The sequence below is a fragment of the Dysidea avara genome, chromosome 1, assembly GCF_963678975.1.
Source record: "Dysidea avara chromosome 1, odDysAvar1.4, whole genome shotgun sequence".
Classification (NCBI taxonomy): Eukaryota; Metazoa; Porifera; class Demospongiae; order Dictyoceratida; family Dysideidae; genus Dysidea; species Dysidea avara.
Genome location: NC_089272.1, coordinates 58,782,040 through 58,802,621, shown reverse-complemented (window position 1 = coordinate 58,802,621; position 20,582 = coordinate 58,782,040). Strand labels below are relative to the sequence as shown.

The window sequence follows — 20,582 nt, the reverse complement described above, 5'->3', positions numbered from 1 at the left end:
GCAGAGATGGGGTTAGTTACTTTTCACAAGTAATTAATTACATATTCCTTATTACTTCATACAATGTAACTTATTTTAGTTACATATTACTTTTGTAATTCAATATAACTAGTAATATATTACATATTACTTTTAGATAATCATCAAATTTCATACAAAAATCAATAAAACTGCAGATCAAGTAATATAAATCCAGTTATAATCAGCATGTTAATCTCTAAATGTCCAGAAAGTCTTTATTATATCGCATTAGCAACAGCTTTTCAAATCTTGAATCAGTCAGCCTGTTTCGCTTTGGTGTAAGCACTGCACCTCCTAGACTGAAAAGTCTTTCAACCGGAGCACTTGAAGGTAACACAGTATTGTACATAAGAAACAGTTTCTTTATGGCTGGGTACTTGTGAAGGCATTCAATGCTTTTGGCACTCTTCAAATAGTCATTTGCCTCTTCTCCAATGCAATTGGCTTGTGAACTCCCTTCATCATCATTAAAATCATAAAACGAATCCTCTTTCTTGCTCCTTGATTTTTGCAATCTTTCTTGACTTTGTGGTGTAACCTCTACTTCATCATCAGTCTGCTCTTCCATTGCATGTAAAAGCATTTGCTTGTATTCATCTTTCATCTTTTGAGATTCTACCCACTTCAGTTTAAATTTGGGCTAAACTACTGCAGCTAAAATAGGATCTTCAGTTTCAAAAAATACTTGGAAGCGACGTTTAATTGCATTTTCTATGCAATCAACAAGCCCCATGGTCGTAGATGATAGGTTAGGTTTTACTGCTTTAATCTTCTTGATTATGGCTTTCAAAGTTGGTAGCAGTGTGCCAAAGTAACAGTTGTCCTCACCCTGTAATATATCTAGGCCCTTATAGCAAGTGGTTTGAGCACATCACAGTATTCCTTCAAAAAAGTTATTTCTTTGTCATTGAAGCAACGTAGTCCCATTCCAGTACATAATTCATTAAGCTCAGTAGTAGAATTTTTGGTGATCTGTACCACAGCATCATAACATGAATTCCATCTTGTAGGAGTGGGCACTATTAGCTTTCTTTTAGCTACCTCCTCTACTTTGTCAGCAGCAACTGTAGATCTACTTGCTTTGTTCCATAATGCCATACTTTTGCCAAAGGAACTTCGGTATACACTTCTTGATAATGAAGACGATGACAAATATTTATCGACATCTGTGCTAGCAACCAGGTTTAGTGTGTGGGCAGCACATCTCTGATGTGGTGGAAGCTCATAATGCACCTGTGTGAGGTCCTCTGTGCTTCCATCATCAACTTGCAAAATTCCAGTCACATCTTCAAAAACAAATTCATCCTCTTCTACATCTTCTGAATGTTCTGGTATGGCAACCTCAGTAGACTCTGGTGATGAGGTTGAATACAATGAGAAGGCTTTTACAAAATTAGAGCCATTGTCGGTAATTGTACCAACCACTTTTCCACTCAACCCATAGCTTGCATGAATGTTCTCTATTTTTGAAGCTATAACATCGTAGGTGTGGCGCCCGGTTATTCTAACACAAGCAATTGCAGCTTTGCATCGCTTCAAGGTATCTTTGTCAATCCAGTGAACAGTCATTCCCAAGTAACTGCGATGGTGGGCTGTCCACACATCAGCTGTTGTTGAAACTCCATCAACTGCTTCCAGTACCTCTTTCACCTTCTTGACCATCATATCATAAATCTTTTCCAAATGTTGGGTAAATGACTTTCGATCTGGCAACTGATAAGGGCAGATGCTGCCAATCAGTTTACGAAATGCAGGGGACTCAACTGTAGTCAGTGGCTGCATGTCTTCAATAACATATTCAGCAAGTGCATTACATAATTTTGTGGAAGAAATATCTTTCAACATTGATGGTAATGTGCACTGCCTCTTCAGTGGCTGATTATCACTGTCATCATCATTATCAGCCCTTGGTCGTTTATCTTTTCTCTTTGCTCCTTCAACTTGCCTAGACTCTAGCTTTACATTCTTATGAACATTCTCCAAATGCTTTTTTAAGTTGGAGGTAGTGTTCCGAGCAAATGAGAGGGTCTTGTTTCCAACACATAACTTACAACGAGCTCTGATATTCTTTTCACTTTCCTCCACTATCACGAAATAGTGTTTATACTTCCAACTATAAAAGGAGGCACTGGCTTGTGCTTCTTGCTCTATGTCACTACAAGAATCCATGGCTTCTCAATTGATCTTGCCTCCGGCACAGGCTGGCTTCTTTCACGTCACAGACTGGCTATTTTCACATCACAGACTGGCTTCTTTCACATCACAGAATGGCTTCTTTAGTACCACAAGTTGGTTCTTGAATGCAAATATGGACCGACTCTTTCACCATATAAGAAATTCACACATTACCATGAGGCAAACACACATGCACAAAGCGGTAAGTCTCACAATTTACATCCTGCAGTCTCACGTGCAGTATACGTTGTGGTTGAACGTCAGATACACCCTATAGTAAATCTTGATGGTTTATGAACTTGTTAGATAGCTACTTTTTGCAAGGTAACGCATTAGCTACCTATACTCCGTTACCACTTTTGCGAAGTAATGTGTCACTTTTGCAAAGTAGCTAAGTTTCGCATTACTTCGAAAGTAATATTATTACAGTAAGGCGTTTCTTACGTAACGCGTTACTTTAGCAAAGATAACTTGCGCTACATATTACTTCTTAATTGGCATGTAATAGATTATATTACTTTATTACGTGAAAAGTAATATTATTACGTAAAGCGTTACTTTTGTAACACGTTACCCTCATCTCTGTTAATAGGCTGTCAGCCTGATACAGATGGGAAGTAGTACAAAGTAGCTGTAACACAGGGCATTTGAGCTTTTGCCTAATAGCCAGAGGGCTACACTCATGCCCGTGTTACAACTATTACATAGCCAAGACTCTCATCACAGTTTCAATAAACTCACACATCATCAAATGTGACCATATTTTGGAAAAACATACATTTGGGCACATGCAAAATTTGTGGGAATGCTCAATTGAAAATTTCTGCAATTTTTTTTAAATTGATTTTTTTTGCATATTCTGATAAAGCAACTATTAAGCCTTTTTCCTGTGAAAGTTCACACCCATAGCTCTTTTATTCTAGGAGATATACTCAATTATATCAGACCATGTAGTAGTTTCACAGTGTGTGGGACTGCAATTAACTTACAAATTAGATGATTTGTTCATTCCCAAAACCAAACATTTTCTTGTCTTTAAACAATAATACAAGTGATTTAATGGAGGAAAAAGCACAAAGAACACATGATTAAACTCTCAAGGGTCTCCTTTCCTCCATTTAGATTGTAAGAATGTAGATCTTTGTCAACAAAGTAATTTGTCATCAATTTGTCACACCTAATCACTATACAGTTCTATAAACTGATAATGAAAAGTTAGTTTGTTATGTATTAGACAGTAAATTGGCCATATCTTTGGAATGCTTCACTGTATCATCACAAAATTTTCACACAAGGTAGATAATCACTCAGTGCTTCATTGTAGCTATAAAATAGAAATTTGGCCAATGTGCCCAAATGTATGGTTTTCCAAAATAGGGTCACAAATTCTACCTTTCAATGAATACTGTATAATCTGTCTGGTTGTGATTCTTTAAGCATTCAATGCAAGTTTACCCTGCTATTTCTGTACTAACAACAATAATATTGCTAACAAAGTGAAATATTATGTAATTACCCATTTATTATAGCAACGTAAATGCTGCTAACCACCTTATGCAGGTTTTCTGTATAACAGTCACCTGTATATAAAGGCCAAAACTTCTGGTGGAAAGGAGACCATTATAAACAGGTTCCACTGTAATCGGTAATTGGAAGTAACTTCACATAAGTGAATAGACAGCAAAAAACACATGAACATGAGTTTCTTGTGCATATCCACAAGCATTTCCATAAGATAAAATGAAGATGTGAGTGCAAGGAAACATGAGTTTTGTGTGCATGAAAATCACCACATCTAGGGTCCACTTAATTCCTGTAATTTGCTTTTTTTCGTTGTAAAATAATTTTTGTGTGCAACAACTTGTATGAAAAAAGAGCAGTCATTCACGTAAATCATATGAAAATATTTTTACATGAAAATGTTTATCACAATTTTTTTTTCACTAAAATAGAGCAAATTACCACACACACTATTCTGTTTAATTGGCTATATACTAGGACTGCATGACACGCGATCATGTTTGTGTTGATTTTACCATGGTTGATATCTCTGCCTCTATCTTGCTGCGACCATTTTAATTGCTATACTGCTTTGTTTCTTTTTTTCAATTGTAGCTATGAAGGCTATGTAAATATTGTTACTTATTGCTACATGCAGCTACATCACTAACAGTAGTACATACATATACACAACACTTTCTCAGGATGCTTGTTATATAGATTAGATTATACATGTATTTGAACCTTACCATGACTTAAGTCAATACCAATCATACTAGCAGCATCACAAGTATAAGCGTCCATATCAGCTATTGTTACATTGTACACTGTTAGTGTGCTCTCAGTAGTAGTTGTGTTTATTAATTGTGACATTATCATGTACTTGCTTGTATCCAATTCATCTATTATAGTTCCTTTAAAGTGCCAAGAGATTTCTGGAACTGGTTCACCAGTAGCTCGACAGGTGAAATTTGCTACGTCTCTTCTTTCACCACTCAAATCAACAATCTCTGACAAAATTTCTGGTACAACTGTAAAAACCAAATGACATTCGGCAAAGTAGCACTTTTAGTAGTAACAGCTAGCACATTGGCTCTAAGTAAGATTCACATTGATATTAATAAAAATTCATCCGTACAGACACAGTGTTAACTCATGATCACAGTTATATTTTTTAATTGTGAGTAGTATCAAGCAGTACTTTATAGTAGAGTCCTCCCTAAAATAAATGGTTTTCTGCCTAAATGCTGCCAATAAAAACCATAACGAAAACCACCATTATGGAATAGTCTTACATCAAGTCCAGTGTTAATAAAAGAAACACTTACAGAAGGTAGAGTATTCAATTTTTGATTTGACTGCCTGCCTGCCAGTTTGTCAGCCTGACCACAGTTGCAAGGGATGAGCAGTGCACAGCCGCCACAATAACAAATCACCTGTGACTTGTGCCTTTTCTAGTGCTGATGAGTATCTGACTTTTGTGCTTTGCCTTTCCTTTCATCTTCAATTACAGTCATCTTCTTTTTTTGTAAGGAAGACATTAATTTTCCATATCAACATTATTTAGATGCCGCAAACTATTTGAAGTATTTGTAGCATATATATGTTCTTGAAGACAAAGTGGACATCTAAAGCTGGCACTCATAAAGCATTATTACATAGTAACAGGAGCTTATGAGCCGCCAAAGGTGGCAAAGAAGCATGAAACTTACACTGCCTGCCAGGTGCCATCACAATCCAAATCAATTGCCAATTAGTTTCCATATAAGGAAAGTAAAATCTCATTATTTGAAGCCATGTACAAAATTGTGCGTGACCAGTGACACAATGTGATGGTAAAGCTGGCTAAGTCTTCCTCAGGGTCTTTCTCTTCTTCATTGATGTTGAACTCGTCTCTACTTTGTACAGCTGGAGCGCCATTTGTGTGTGACATAAAACAAGCACGGTGACATAATTTGGATTGTCATGGAACTCAGTTTCATGCTCCTTCACTGCCTTCGGTGACTCATAAGCTCCTGATAGTAACCATACACTTAAATGATAAGAGCATGACCAACAAGCCTCTTAACTATCTAGTCTCAATTAATTGCTAGAAAACAAGATATAGCAAAACCACACATTGTAATTTATTGTGTAGCTCATTCATGATGACAGCGGAATCAAGATACTCTAATAAAGTAGTCAGCCATGTACATGCACAGCTATGCTATAACAAGTGAACAAGCTAGTGCTGAGACTGTTGTATTAGAGTACGTATCTTGATCTCACTACTCAGCTATAAAGGTCCAGCAACAAAAAGTAGTGTAACATAATAACGATAGTTCTTCATAGCTATTACAACATAGTTATGTGGGAAATGGCATAGAACAGATGATGGTAACATGCCAATGTAGGGATTTTCCTACATAGCTCCAGATTAATGTTGTAATACAATAGCTATCATCATTATAATTATTACAGTCTTGTTTCACTAGGGATTCCAACATAACCGTTGTAATAGCTACCATCATTCATATATTATCTTGCTTCACTACAGTACTGTACTTTTTATTGCTGGAACCCTACTTCCAAAATGATTAGAAACCAATTGTACATGCACTTACACTGGACAGTAATGCTGATATTTCCAGTATCATTACCGACACTATTATTAGCAGTACACTGATATAATCCTGTATCTTCTCTGTAAGCATTTGTTAATGTCAAGTTTACACTGACACTCGACACATTGCCATATCCAGTAGGAACAATGACACTGTCATTCACTGTCATTCTATCACTTAAAACTCCATTAGCCTTGCTCCATATTATTGTTGGTGGAGGATATCCTATGGCACCACAGGTAAGTACAATATAGCCTCCTTCAATGGTCGCTATTGTGCTGGTAATATTGTCCAATGAGTTAGTAAATGTAGGTGGCACTACAGAACAAAATACATGCATTTACAAAATAAATATGCTACCTGCTGAGTAAAAATCTGACATATTTGCATTTTATTACATGGCACATATGGAAGTTATCAGTACATGTATGTGGCTTGTATTACAGTATATAATGTAATGTAAACTATACCTACACTTCTGTAAGTGCTATATATACTGTATACTGTGCATGTACAAGAAAAAATTATACATTAAAGTAGGAATTAAAAACCCATGAAACACCTACACCTATATCAATGGACATTAATTCTTACTTCGGTCATAAGCAGCCTGCCATGACTGAAGTGGGTTGCAAGTATAGATGATGTCACTTGTTTTTATACTATGATCCAACATTACTTAATCACAAAAATTCCTTATGTTGTATATGTACATGTATTATTTACTTTCTTACTAAAATATTACTGGTGAATTAGCACATACCACAACAAGGGAAGAATGGTACCAGATACAAAATAAGAATTAATTGTGACTGAATGTGCACCCTGATTATCATTGGACATTATGGACTATCTTCCACCCATATACAGTGTTACCAATGAAGAACAGTATGAGAAGCACCTCTGCAAACAATCCAGTCATACAAAGAAATACAGTACAACTGAACATATTCAAGTCCTGAAAATGAAGGGGCTATTCTGCTTTAGTTCCAGATATATTCCACTAGTTATATAGCATTTCAATTTTTCAAACAAAGAACAACATGAGAAGTGCCTCTGCAATCAATCTAGTTACTTAGGGAACTTATAGTCATGGCATCACACTATGAATCAACACCTACGCAGTAGTGCCGAAAGAATGAGACACAAAGGAGGACACAGGTAAATCCATGATGCATGTATTATAGCTGTAGCATTTGCCAGAAAATGGCATGTCTCTGGCTAAAGAAATGTCAAGCAGTAAAGAAATCAAGCCTGTAACTTTAACCCATAGCAAAGTATGAAGGCATCAGTCAGTCAGTCAGCCAATCAGTCAGTCAGTTAATTAATCAGTTACCCAGCAGAAATTCAGTCAAATGAATAATTCCATAGAAACTTGTTTGAAGGGTTTAGGATTGCTCTTCGGGCAGAGGCGGCGGAGACACCTATAATTAGGGGAGGCTAGAGGTCTAGCTTGGTGATGCCATGGCCTAGTTGTAAGTCGAAGACCACAAAAAAAGGTCAATACCTGCTGGAAATACAGTAGTTGCCCTCTACCAACTAGATTATATTATCTCCATATTTATAACTACATACGTAGCTTGCTACACTGTTCCTCAAATAATACTGTGACTGCTCTATTAGAGTATCTTGAATGATACTATTAAGCTAGGTTGTCCATCATAGCTGCAGATAATTTTTTTCACAGGGGCTGCAGCCCCCTTTTCCCCACCTTCTCCGCAGCCCCTGTCTTCAGGTATTTTTGGACTACACTGCCAAGCTTTCAAGAAATGAGGCTGATTTTAGGGTGGAATATTATACTTATGGTCATAAAATCCCAAAGATTCATGATCCCTACTATACAGTACTAGTGTACTATATAATGCTGACTATATAGGCTTAGATTAAACATGAACAAAGACATGCTACTGTGTGTCCTATTAGAAATGATTAGGAGTTGTGTTTGCACTAAATGGCTCTTTTTGCATGGAGGTAGTTATGACACAGTAAGTAATAATGAAGGCTATAGGTATAATAGCACAAACTTGCAATGTCACAGTGGCGGATGTAGAAGGATTTCGATAGTTTTTACAGAAACCCCCTTTCAGAATGTCTCTTTTAAAAGTGATGCTGGCTGAGTAAGCCATTCTTCTGTTGTAAATACAAGGGCGTAGACATGGGGAGTTCGGATGGTTCAGACGAACCCCCCTTTCAGAGGCTAAAATTAAAAATCACACCAGCCCTTGAGCTCACCGATAGCTACTTTCCCATTGGCGCTCCTCTGTACTACTCTTGAGGGTCACAATACATTAATGCTGAACCACTGCAAATTTTATGTATTGCATCATGTGATCAATTGCACACGTGATGCATGGTTGAAATGGTGCGAGTGAAATAGCAAAGGACTGTTCAATGGTTGGTTGAAACATGCTACAAGGAAGGAGCTGCTAAACTTGAGTGGTCGTGGTACACATGTGTCAGGTTAGCACAAACTGTAAATTGTTGATGGATATTTACCTGAAGAATGGTTTGTTTATTTGTTACACGTTGTGGGCACATGATGTCTCAAACATATTGGAGTACAAGCCAAGTCTGAAGTTATTGATCATCAACAGGAACGTGATTAATGTATACCTAGAAAGAAGTATTGCCAACTAGGGGACTTCCATGTGGAGGGCTTCCATGAAAATTGAAGCTGGCTGTCAGTATGCTGTCTGAAAGTGAAGATTAGTTAGTTTTACAATAGGGTTATAGTTTCTATAAGCTGCATAAACAGCAGTGTGTAGGTTTTAGCTAGTTAGATGCAATTTAACTTACAAATGTCTTCCTTATCATCTCTGAGACCAACTAGATTAAATGCACATTAGTTCATCTGATCACTCGATAATTACTTTATTAGGTGCTTGTTTCTAATTGATTATGAAATGAGAAAATGAAAGAGAAGAGACCATGATGAGAACAAATGGTAGCACAATATTGTAGCTACATAGCTACAGTACATATACTAATATTATACTAATGCAATGGCTTTATGGAGAAATATAATACATCTCCCAGAAATCCCCTTTCAAAAATCCTAGATCCACACATTGTGTAATCTAGTAAAAATAGTGATTTGCAATGGTGGCATCATTTCCGTAGGAACTTATAGTTTTATGTACGGGCAATCCTTGTTAAGGCAATCCTCATTACAGGTTTGACTTGGTCTTGGTTACAGGATCAGAATCAGCCTCACTTCACAAAATATAACCTTCATAAAAGTCCTCAGTCATTGGGGACTTAGCTGATGCTTAAAAATGCTTATACCTTGTCACAATCCTTAGTAATAGCACCACAAAAATTATTGGTGCCACGTCTGAGCAACTATAGTGAAGAAGTTCCGAGACAAACTGGCTGCAAACTGCCATGATTTTATAACACTCACTTATTCTAAATAATAGTTAGACGTCAAGAACCAGGGTTCTACGGGATTTAGAAAACTCGAAGGCCCTGGGCTGTAGCGCCCGAGCGCAGCGAGGGCGCTACTAAGGGCCTGAGGGTTTTCTAAATCCCGTAGAACCCAGTGGTTCTTGACGTCTAACTTATTTAGACTACAACTCGTTATTGTACCTTGAGTTGACAGTTGCTTGTAAATGGGAAATGTATGGCTAATTACTAGAAACAAGCCCTCTACACCTCCCTACATGGCGGGACCTCAGCGTGGCTGTTGCTACCCGTTTAAACGCCCATGCGTTGCCAATGTTACAGGCGCGTGCTATGTATCGAAGTACTGGACTCAGCGACTGGACTACAACTCATTGTTGCTGTTGTTGTGCCCCGACAGCTGCTTGTAAGCAAGTAATGTAGTGTTGATTAGTACAAACAAGCCCATTACACCTCCCTCTAATTCAGTACGGCTGTTACTAGCCATTTAAACGCCCATGCGTTGCCAATGTTACAGGCGCGTAATTATCGTGTTTCGTATCGCCTCAGAGCGTGGTCTCTATTGGACATGACCGTGGCTCTACGAGATTTAGAGACCACGTTTTCAGCCAATCAAATTTCAGTATCAAACTTGTTGTAGTCTAATAGTGAATAGGAAACTGTCAAGATAATTTCAAGAAGAAACAAAGTAGAGTAAGTGAGATATGGCCACTCAAAGTCCCTACCTGTAACGAGGATTGTCCAGTGATGTCACCATTGCGAATCCCTACTTGTACTATAATATGTGACTGGACTTTGAAAAATCACCCTTATGTGCACATTGTTGATTCAGAGAAAAATGTATTTTAATAATTTAAAGCTTTGTTACTCGCCAGCCTTGGCATCTACACATTTGGATTTTTCAGCAAAGATGGAGCAATTTACAACCTTTAAGAGCAGATAGTGGTCAAGGTAATCCCTGTAGAGTTTCCTGCCATTTTAGATAGGTTTATTTCACCAGTGTTGCTGTATCATGAGTCCTCAAAAAGGGGTGGAGGGTGGGGGGTGGCGGGGCAGGCAAGAGATAGACTACAAAATGGACGAGAATGGTAACTGAAAGCACCAGACCACAAAACAGCCCACCAGAGGCAGGAAATAGACTGAAATCTCACAAAACAGACATGCATCACACATTCAGCTCCCTGCTCGTTTGTCCAAAGTGTATAAACCTCCCAAAGCACTCCCTGCTATTCACAGACCTGTACAGACATCTGGGGTGGTTATACAGGCCGCCAGATAACAGTCCACCAAAAGCAGACCCAACAAGTTGAAGGCGAGTTTGATATGGAAATTGTTAGCCTGATAGCGCAGCAACTTCATGCTGGTGTTATCTCACTTTAGGCTTTTGCGCCCATATGGTTGATTTTGCTAAATCCAGTCACATATCATCTATGGCAAAATTCTACTACGTAACCAGACCTGCAAAACAGAACATGTGGGCGCATAAAATTTAAGCACTTTTCAAAGTTTCATGACTCATAATTTTTTTGTGCCATCAAGACATCACCACTGCAATTTTGAGCTCTTATAAATAATTAAGTGGCTATATACAATTATAAAATGCAAATATTCTATTCCAGTATAATTTTATGACTTATGCTGTGTGATGGGATGTAGTTTATATCTATTTTTGAAGGCTCAGTCACGTGTCATCAAAACACATTGATTTGTTTACTATAGTCTGTTTCACCCCATCACCATGCAGCCATGCCAAGTAACAAACATATCACTAGAAGCTCGTATACATATTCTAAAGGTGGAAAACTGAGTATATGGATGACAAGAAAACTGCAGAAGCACTGCATGAATTTATTTCCCATTTCTTACTGGTATTCCAGTTTAAATATATATAAACTACTGTATGTATTATCCAGTTACATGATAACAATAAACTACAATATATATGCAATTAATACATCACATTTGTTCCTTACTTGGGCATGTCCCAGGATGAATACAAACTGAATCCTCTAGTACATTTCCATTACTACAGAAACATCCACTCTCACAAGTTACATTGGTACAATTGTTAGCACTGCTGAGGTCATCACAACTTACTTGATAACCGCATGTACGATAATCCATACCAGCCAAGCAACCTGAATTGCACATAAAAATTAGTGAATTTAATATATTGAACAGACTTTCACCCTTACCATGACTGATATCACTACCTAGTGTATTGGTAGCATTACAAGTGTAAGTTCCCACATCAGATGATGTTACATTGTACACTGTTAGTGTGTTCTCAGTAGTAGTTGTGTTTATTGATGTTGACATTATCATGTACTTGCTTGTATCTGACACATTTATCATAATGTCATTAAAGTACCAACTGATGGTTGGGACTGGTTCACCAGTAGCTTGACATGCGAAAGTTGCTAGGTCTCTTCCCTCATCAGTTGAATCAACGATGTCTGATAAAATTTCTGGAACAACTGTAACAAAAACATATTGAATCAATAATGATGTTCTGTATGTATGTTGAGGCGTGAATCCAGATATATAGGTAATCCTCTAAAGCATGCTAATAATATTAAAGCTACACTGTAATGGATAGATATGTAGATAGTTGTAGAGAAGTCAGTTTTTAAAGATATGTACTGTAGAAAGAGTAACAACATTGGATAACAAGGATTATTATGGTACACTGTAATGTCTTGACTTTTGGTTGCAAGTACGTATTATGAAACTTGCAACAAGTGCTGTAGAAGTGTAAAAGTCATAACATTATATGTGTGAGGTGTTTACTAGCTAGTCATGTCTTAACAATGAGCAGCATAATTGGTTTATAAGAAAACATGTAGCTTTGTGTCTTGAGTGATACAGCCCAAATTTTGACTACAGTTACTGTACATCAGTATGGTCAAGTTTGTAATGTACAATATCAACAAGTGATCAATTATGTATACCTGTAGAAATTGGCAAAACCTATGGATTACTCTTACTACAATGGGTGAACAAATTTTGGAATGAAGCTAAATTTTGCGGTCTCTACTTCAATTCAGTATGTATTGTAACTAAGTATAATGATACACTAACATGTATGACCTGAAATTGAACAGGATTTAAGCAATGGCCATAACCATGTACAAGGGCAACTCTAGGATTTTTGGTGACTGTTTTCTCATCAAGATCTTGAGTATCTCGATCTGAATGTGACTAGTTTTCAGAAACCTCAGAAACCACCCCAGAGCCACCCCTATATGTACACAATAAATGCACTCTAGTCATACAACATACAGTAGAACCACCAGTATAATAGCACGGGTTATGGTAAACACTTTAGCAGTCTATATTTAACAATGTTCACTCCTACGTAATATGACATGGGTAACCGAATACTCTGTTTAAAAGGTATCTTTCTGAGTAAATATGAACTATACAGTACAACACATGAAGATATTAAGATAACAATCTACACTATGCATGTATATTATATGTTGCAACGTACACTGAACAGTGATAATGAAACTCCTTGTATCAATACCAGCACTGTTATTGGCTCTACACTGGTACGATCCTGCGTCTTCTCTATAAGAATTCGTGAATGTTAGGTTTCTTCTCACATATGGCAACCTACTACTCCCAACAAAAGTAGTGGTACTAATACTCATTGAAGCTCTGTTACTTATAGCTCCATTAGTTTTACTCCATATTATTGTTGGTGGAGGATAACCTAACACTCCACATGTGATTGTCATAGCGTCTCCTTCAGCAATAACTGTCGTAGAACTGTCCAATGGATCAGTGATGTTTGGTAAATATACTAAATAAAAGTAACATTGTGCTCAATTATCTATTGATGTACATGTACAGTACTAATATAATAACAGGTTAGGCTTTATATATTTATGTACGTATGTATGCCTGTAAATGGTCTGTAAAGTGATTTTGTTGTAATAATTATGTTGTTGTCACATGCTGTAATGTTATAAAGCTCGAAGGATGGTTTGTGTAGGACAGCACATTGTAATGTGTTGTAGTATGTTTGTATTTTCTTGAGTTAGTATGTAACATCATGCCACCTTTGATTTCACATCTTCTTCACTCTGGTTTATATAAAACTAATTGCATACAACAAAGTTGGCCAGAGTACCTTCTTTTTACTTGTCTTTTCCTTTATTAGATGAGAAGATAAAGAATTATTAATTTTGATATGTTCATTTGACTATGTGTAGATTTCTAAACAGTTTATTTTGTACGTATATATGTACATGTGATACCAGATTTTACAAAACCGATCCAAATTGCACATCAGGAAAAATCAAACTAACACCACCAGTGGATAGCTACATTCAAACTACTCAATGCTGGTTTAACAAAAGTCTTTTCTGGGAGGAGTGGAGAACTCGAATGGCAGTTTCCAGCCTTGTTAAGGACTTGGTTTGGCAATAATCAGTGGTTTACTCATGGATAGCCTGATAATGTTGGTCAAATGTTATTTCTGTTGATTTTGTTACATATCAGCCACTAATGAGGCAGCACAGCCCTGTAATCTCATGTCTGGACCCATAACTCATGTATCCTCGAAACAAAGAGTTTCGAACTCTTGAGTAGGCAAATATGTGACTGGATCTGCGAAAACCATTCTTATCACCCAAGACAGGAAGTTTGATTTTTTCACACAAACACAAAGCTTAATGAATGCACTATCAAGTTTCACTGCCACAGTCGACTAGAGTAAAGTGGTCTGCTTTTGCTGGCTGCTTTTTTAGAGCACAGTGGCGAGCCGTACGAGTGGTCTGGGGTCTTGATGGAGCCCTGGCCAACCAGGAGATGGCTGTGTGTGGCTGTACAGTTCCATGGTGTTGGACAATGACCTGTGCTGTAAATTTCCTTTCATTTTAGCCAGTTCTGAGCCCTGAATGGCCTATAACTTGGCCTAATTCATCCCAGCACGTTTCCTTTCAATTTTTGAACACCATCTTGCCCGCCTTCCAGGCCCCCCCGCCTCCCACCCTTCTGGAGCTCGCCTGATACAGACAACCTCGGTTTAAAAGCTATCTAAAATGGCGGGAAACTTAGCTGTTGACTACTTCTTCAGTGGATGATCAGGAAGGTAAGAAATTATTGTGAAACGTGTGAAAATTTGGTATGCGTAGCTACCACCATTGGCCAGCTCAACACATTGAATATTTAAAACCGACGTTTCTCGATACTTTTAAATGGGCGATAAGACCGGTTTTCCCAGAGACAGTCACATATGATGGTACCGAGGTTTTTATCATTGCTCTCTTTCTTCATAGAGAACAAAGCGTTTAAAAATTTAAAGATATTGTTTTTCATTACGCATGTATATATTTTACGCATTGCAATGAATAACATAATTGTACTGAAAATTTAGGCCTGCACCATTAGCTTCGCAGATCCGGTCAGATTAATTTTGTTAATTTGCTTGTTTGTTTACGTTATTATTAATGAGTCAGTCACAATTAATCTATGACATATATTTCACAATAATTGTTACATACTGCAACTTAATGCTTTAAACATGCCTGATCTTATAGTGTTTCAAATTGTATATAAACCTATGTTCTCCATGTTCACTTTTGATTGTGGGATGTAACACAAATGCTATAACAGCCAGTGTACTGTAAATTTAACCATGTAGCTGGTCATCCGAACTTTACTATAGTTTACTTGACTGTCACACGAAAATTACCATAATATCTTATTTCAACATCACAACTGAACAGTTACATTTACTTTCTCTGGTTATTTTGACTGATTTAGTTCAAATGTCTACTGTAGTTACTCCTGTACAATCACCTTTAGATTGTCATTTTAACCAAAATTTCTGTGGTTTAAAATTACCCATGGAGGTCAAATTGATCCATTTGAATTTACTGTGAAACATTATCATACTCGAGATATGTGCCTGGGCCTGTGGAATCAGGGCTTGTGGTCACAAAAATAAATTTTGTCTACTTTTTTCACATTTTCATTGCCCGTAACTCATTATGACACTGTGCTGTAGTCATGCAATTTTAGCCTATATTAAACATTGTATTGACACAGTATACTAAAAGTTATAAAATATTCTTTTCTAACCCTGAGATATGACCTGTGATGTGACAGGGTGTAGTGTATGCCCACATGCCCTGTTTTCGCAGGTCCGGTCACATATGTTGATCACACTAATGCATCTTTGTTCAGCGACATAGAGAGGTTTATAGTACATTGTGTATAGAATTTTAGTGCAACATGTTCATTATGCCACAAATTAAAAGCTGAATACACACATATGTTTTGTACCTGAACAGAGACTTGCATTTGAGCACACTCCATTTATCAACACAGTATGTCCACTGCAAAAGCAGCCACTTGAACACGCAGGCATTTGATCACACACCCCACGAACTGTTAAATTGCTACAAGTCAATTGCCAATTACATGTATGATATCGTAGTCCTGAAGGACAATCTAAAATGTAAGAGATAAGATTAGTGCTTCACCTTAAATACAATGTCAGACTACAGTACTTTTTAAATTTGTACATACCCTATACTGTACATATGGTATGTATGCACAAGCATTATAAGCAAGCACATACACAATTACTTCTATTACTGTATATATATGGTAACTGTGTGGAGGAATTATTTTGAATGCATGTGCATACATTATGTAATAATAGAACTTTTTATACAACAGTACCAGACTAGCAGGCCCATGTATGTGCATGTGTGTGTGTGTGTGTGTTTGTGTGTGTTCCAGGTGAAACTTCAGGTGCCTACACCTTCATCTGTGAGACATGGCACAGCCTCCTTTGGTTTTACTAGTCCTTCCCAGTAGGATTTTCCTGTGCTAATTATAACTTACAGCACCGGAGCAGTGCACAGGTGTCCCAGAGCTAGTTCGCTTAGTAGGCATCACCATGCCAGAACAGCAGTTGAAGGATTTGTTTTTGTGTGTGTATGTGCATGTGGTCAAGCATGCATGGGTGTGTGTGTGCAATGGATAAACACATTTGCTTATGTGAAAGTAATGCAATTATCAATATTGTATGATATTCTCCTACACCTGTACTTCTGCATACTATTATATACACAATGTATCTATTTCATAATCATGTTATTACCCACTACTATATAGAACTAAAGGAAACATGTAGCTTTGCATCTTGAGTGATACAGCCCAAATTTTCTTTACAGTTGCTGTACATCAGTATGATCAGTTTGTAGTGGGCATCTGTATTTAGTGGATCACGGATCACGGATCGGCGGATCACGTGATATGCATGCTCAACTCGATTTTGAGCACTGGGAAATATTTATACCCTAGTGTAACATACAGCATACTGTAGAATTTATATTTATCCACAGGTAGGAAGCCTGAAGAGATTTCAATCGATACTATATAGCTATAATAATTAGAGCGCACGCGTATTAAAAATTTAACACACGTACGGAGTAAGATTATTTTAATTCACCTTAAAACTGAATCACTGATGTATTCTTTACACCAACACAATATTCAATAGACTAGTTCTGTATTGCAAAAACAAACGACAAAGGATACACGCCAACATATTAGAAGCCTATTCACACGTGAGTGTGCTAGCGTATCCTTTGTCGTTTGTTTTTGCAATACAGAACTAGTCTATTGAATATTGTGTTGGTGTAAAGAATACATCAGTGATTCAGTTTTAAGGTGAATTAAAATAATCTTACTCTGTACGTGTGTTAAATTTTTAATACGCACGCGCTCTAATTATTATAGTTATATAGTATCGATTGAAATCTCTTCAGGCTTCCTACCTGTGGATAAATATAAATTCTATAGTATGCTGTATGTTACATTAGGGTATAAATATTTCCCAGTGCTCAAAATCAAGTTGAGCATGCATATCACGTGATCCGCCGATCCGTGATCTGTTGATCCGTGATCCGCTAAATACAGACACCCGTTTGTAGTGCACAATATCAACAAGTGATCAATTACGTATTCCTGTAGAATTTGGCAAAACCTATGGGTTACACTTATTACAATGGGTGGAAAATTTTGGAATGAAGCTAAATCTGGTAGTCTCTACTCTACTTCAATTCAGCATGTATTGTAACTAAGTATAAATGATACACTGACACGTATGACATGAAATTAAACAGGTTTTAAACACAATGGTCATAACCATATATACAAGGGTGGCTCTAAGATCTTTAGTGACTGGTTTCTGATCAAGAGTATCTCAATCTGGTTTCCAGAAACCTCAGAACCCCCCCTCCCCCCAGAGCCGCTCCTACATGTACTCCATAAATGCACTCTAGTCATGCAACACAATAATACAGCCACCAGTACATAGCACAGGTAATGGGCAACACTTTTGCAGTCTATATTTAACAACATCCATTCTATGTAATAATATGAATTTTGGTAACTTGAATACTCTGTTTATAAAGGTATCTTCCTGGGTAAATTTGAACTATAAAGTACAACACATGAAATATTAAGATAACAACTATACTATGCATGTATATATATATATATATATATTAATACAACATCAATATCGTGTCCTGTACAAAAGCTCCAATAGCAGCTTGTGGTATATTTTTGAAATACTACAGCAAACTAGCCAATAGAATCAGTATATCACTTGTACATTTGATATACGCATCTGATTAGCTAAAAAATTTTGATAGTGTTTAGTTGTTTTACCATTTAGGTATGTCCGACTTGACAACTACTGTTACCATAGTAACCAATACATGTCACATAGCAACAACATTGTTACCTAGCAACCGTTGCTAGGTGACCACTACTGATATTAGATATGATTTTGGCACCATAACAACGGTTGCTAAGCAACTAAGCAACCGTCAAAAAGCATGTAACTAGGTCAGGTTTACATTTTGTTGCCTAGCTACAGTTGCTATGGATTGTTGAACCGGTTTTCAAGAAGATTGCAGGCTGCAACACATGTGCATACTCCTTGAGCACGCTAATCACAAGGAATTACTTACCAGTACTAATAATGGTATAAAAACATTAGAAATTGCTGTTACTGCTTCCAAGTGGGAGACGAGATGTTGTATTAACATATTATACTACAGATATCATGGTATTTGAAATATATACCAAAAGATATACACAGGGTGCCATAGTGCGAGGCTTCGCCTCGCACTATAACATCTTTTCTAAGTTTATATATCTTTTGGTATATATTTCGAATACCATGATATCTGTAGTATAACATATACATATACATCTATGTTGCAACGTACATGGAACAGTGATATTGAAACTCCTGGTATCAATACCAGCACTGTTATTGGCTCTACACTGGTACATTCCTGTGTCTTCTCTATAAGAATTTGTGAATGTTAGGTTTCTTCTCACATATGGCAACCTACTACTCCCAACAAAAGTAGTGGTGCTAATACTCATTGAAGCTCTGTTGCTTAAAGTTCCATTAGTCTTACTCCATATTATTGTTGGTGGAGGATAACCTAATACTCCACATGTGATTGTCATAGTGTCTCCTTCAGCAATAACTGTTGTAGTATTCTCCAATGGATCAGTGATGTTTGGTAAATACACTATATAACAATAACATTGTGCTCATTGGTATACATGTACAGTACTAAAATAGTAACAGGTCAGGCTTTATGTATGTATGTATGTATGTATGTATGTATGTATGTATGTATGTATGTATGTATGTATGTATGTATGTATGTATGTATGTATGTATGTCTGTAAAGTGATGTTGTACTAATGTGCTGTGGTATGTTTGTATTTGCTTGAGATAGCATGTTAACATCATACCACCATTGATTTCACATCTTTTTTCACTCTGGTTTATATATCACTAACTGCATACAACAATGTTGGCCAGAGGACCACATTTTTACTTGTTTTATTCTTTATTACAGAAGAAGATAAAGAATTATTAATTTTTTTATGTACATTTGACTATGTGTAGAATCTTAAACAGTTTATTTTTATGTATATATGTACATATGCGACCAGATTTTACAAAACTGATCCAAATCGCACATCAGGCAAAATCAAACTAACACCACCAGTGGATAGCTACATTCAAACTATTCAAGGCAGGTTTTAACAGAAGTCTTTTCTGGGTGGTGTGGAGAGCTTGAGTGGTAGTTTCCAGCCTTGTGAAGGACTTGGTTGGCAATAGGCTTGAGTACATTATGCTTTTTAAATTACTTTTATTTTTTCTGGTAATTCTTTTTTATTCACCTACAATTCTCAAAATTATTCCTGGAGTAATTCCTGGAATTGTAAAAGTAAAATGGATATTTATCTGCAGCTGATAATATCACCACTTGCAAGCATAGAAATTGTACCCAAAGATCGAGATACTCTAATAGAGCAGTCACAACTAAACTTGTCTGACTGTTCTATTAGGGTAAGTGACTGCTCTATTAGAGTACCTCGATCTTTTTTCCCGATTTTGTGCTAGCCATGATTGTGGATGCTCCTTTCCGAATTTTTCTGCAATACTACACAAAAATATGTGAATTCTACTTGAAGATCACCTTATCATTCCGGAATTATTCCTGATTCTTTTTACCACGGATTATTCCAAAAGTTGTTTCGGTATAATGTACGCATGCCTATTTTGCAATAAACAGTGGTTTGCTCATGGATAGCCTGATAATGTTGGTCAAACGTTATTTCTGTTGATTTTGTTACTAATCACATAGTGATTTAATTTGCCATACATTAGTCTCAATAGTAGGAGTGCAATTAATCCCAAATCGCATGGCCTTGTTTCTGTAATTGCACTGTAAAGTAGCCAATAAAATAGCGGAATAACAGAAGCCTTTTAAGTGCAACAAGAAAGTGATATAATGAACAGCCAATCAAAGAAGC

General features: G+C 36.8%; 1 protein-coding gene across 2 annotated transcripts in view; it reads right to left on the bottom strand.

Annotated features, from left to right (window-relative positions):
- The window catches only part of LOC136238086 (uncharacterized), a 124,345-nt gene that overhangs the window by 82,558 nt on the left and 21,205 nt on the right, over positions 1-20,582 (bottom strand). For both annotated transcript variants that reach the window (XM_066028416.1, XM_066028424.1), the window contains 7 exons: positions 18,968-19,282; positions 15,999-16,166; positions 13,195-13,509; positions 11,897-12,178; positions 11,675-11,839; positions 6,300-6,617; positions 4,446-4,727 (listed from right to left, as the gene is read on the bottom strand). In XM_066028416.1, the coding sequence (XP_065884488.1) occupies positions 4,446-4,727; positions 6,300-6,617; positions 11,675-11,839; positions 11,897-12,178; positions 13,195-13,509; positions 15,999-16,166; positions 18,968-19,282 (1,845 nt within the window). The remainder of the gene's footprint in view (positions 1-4,445; positions 4,728-6,299; positions 6,618-11,674; positions 11,840-11,896; positions 12,179-13,194; positions 13,510-15,998; positions 16,167-18,967; positions 19,283-20,582) is intronic.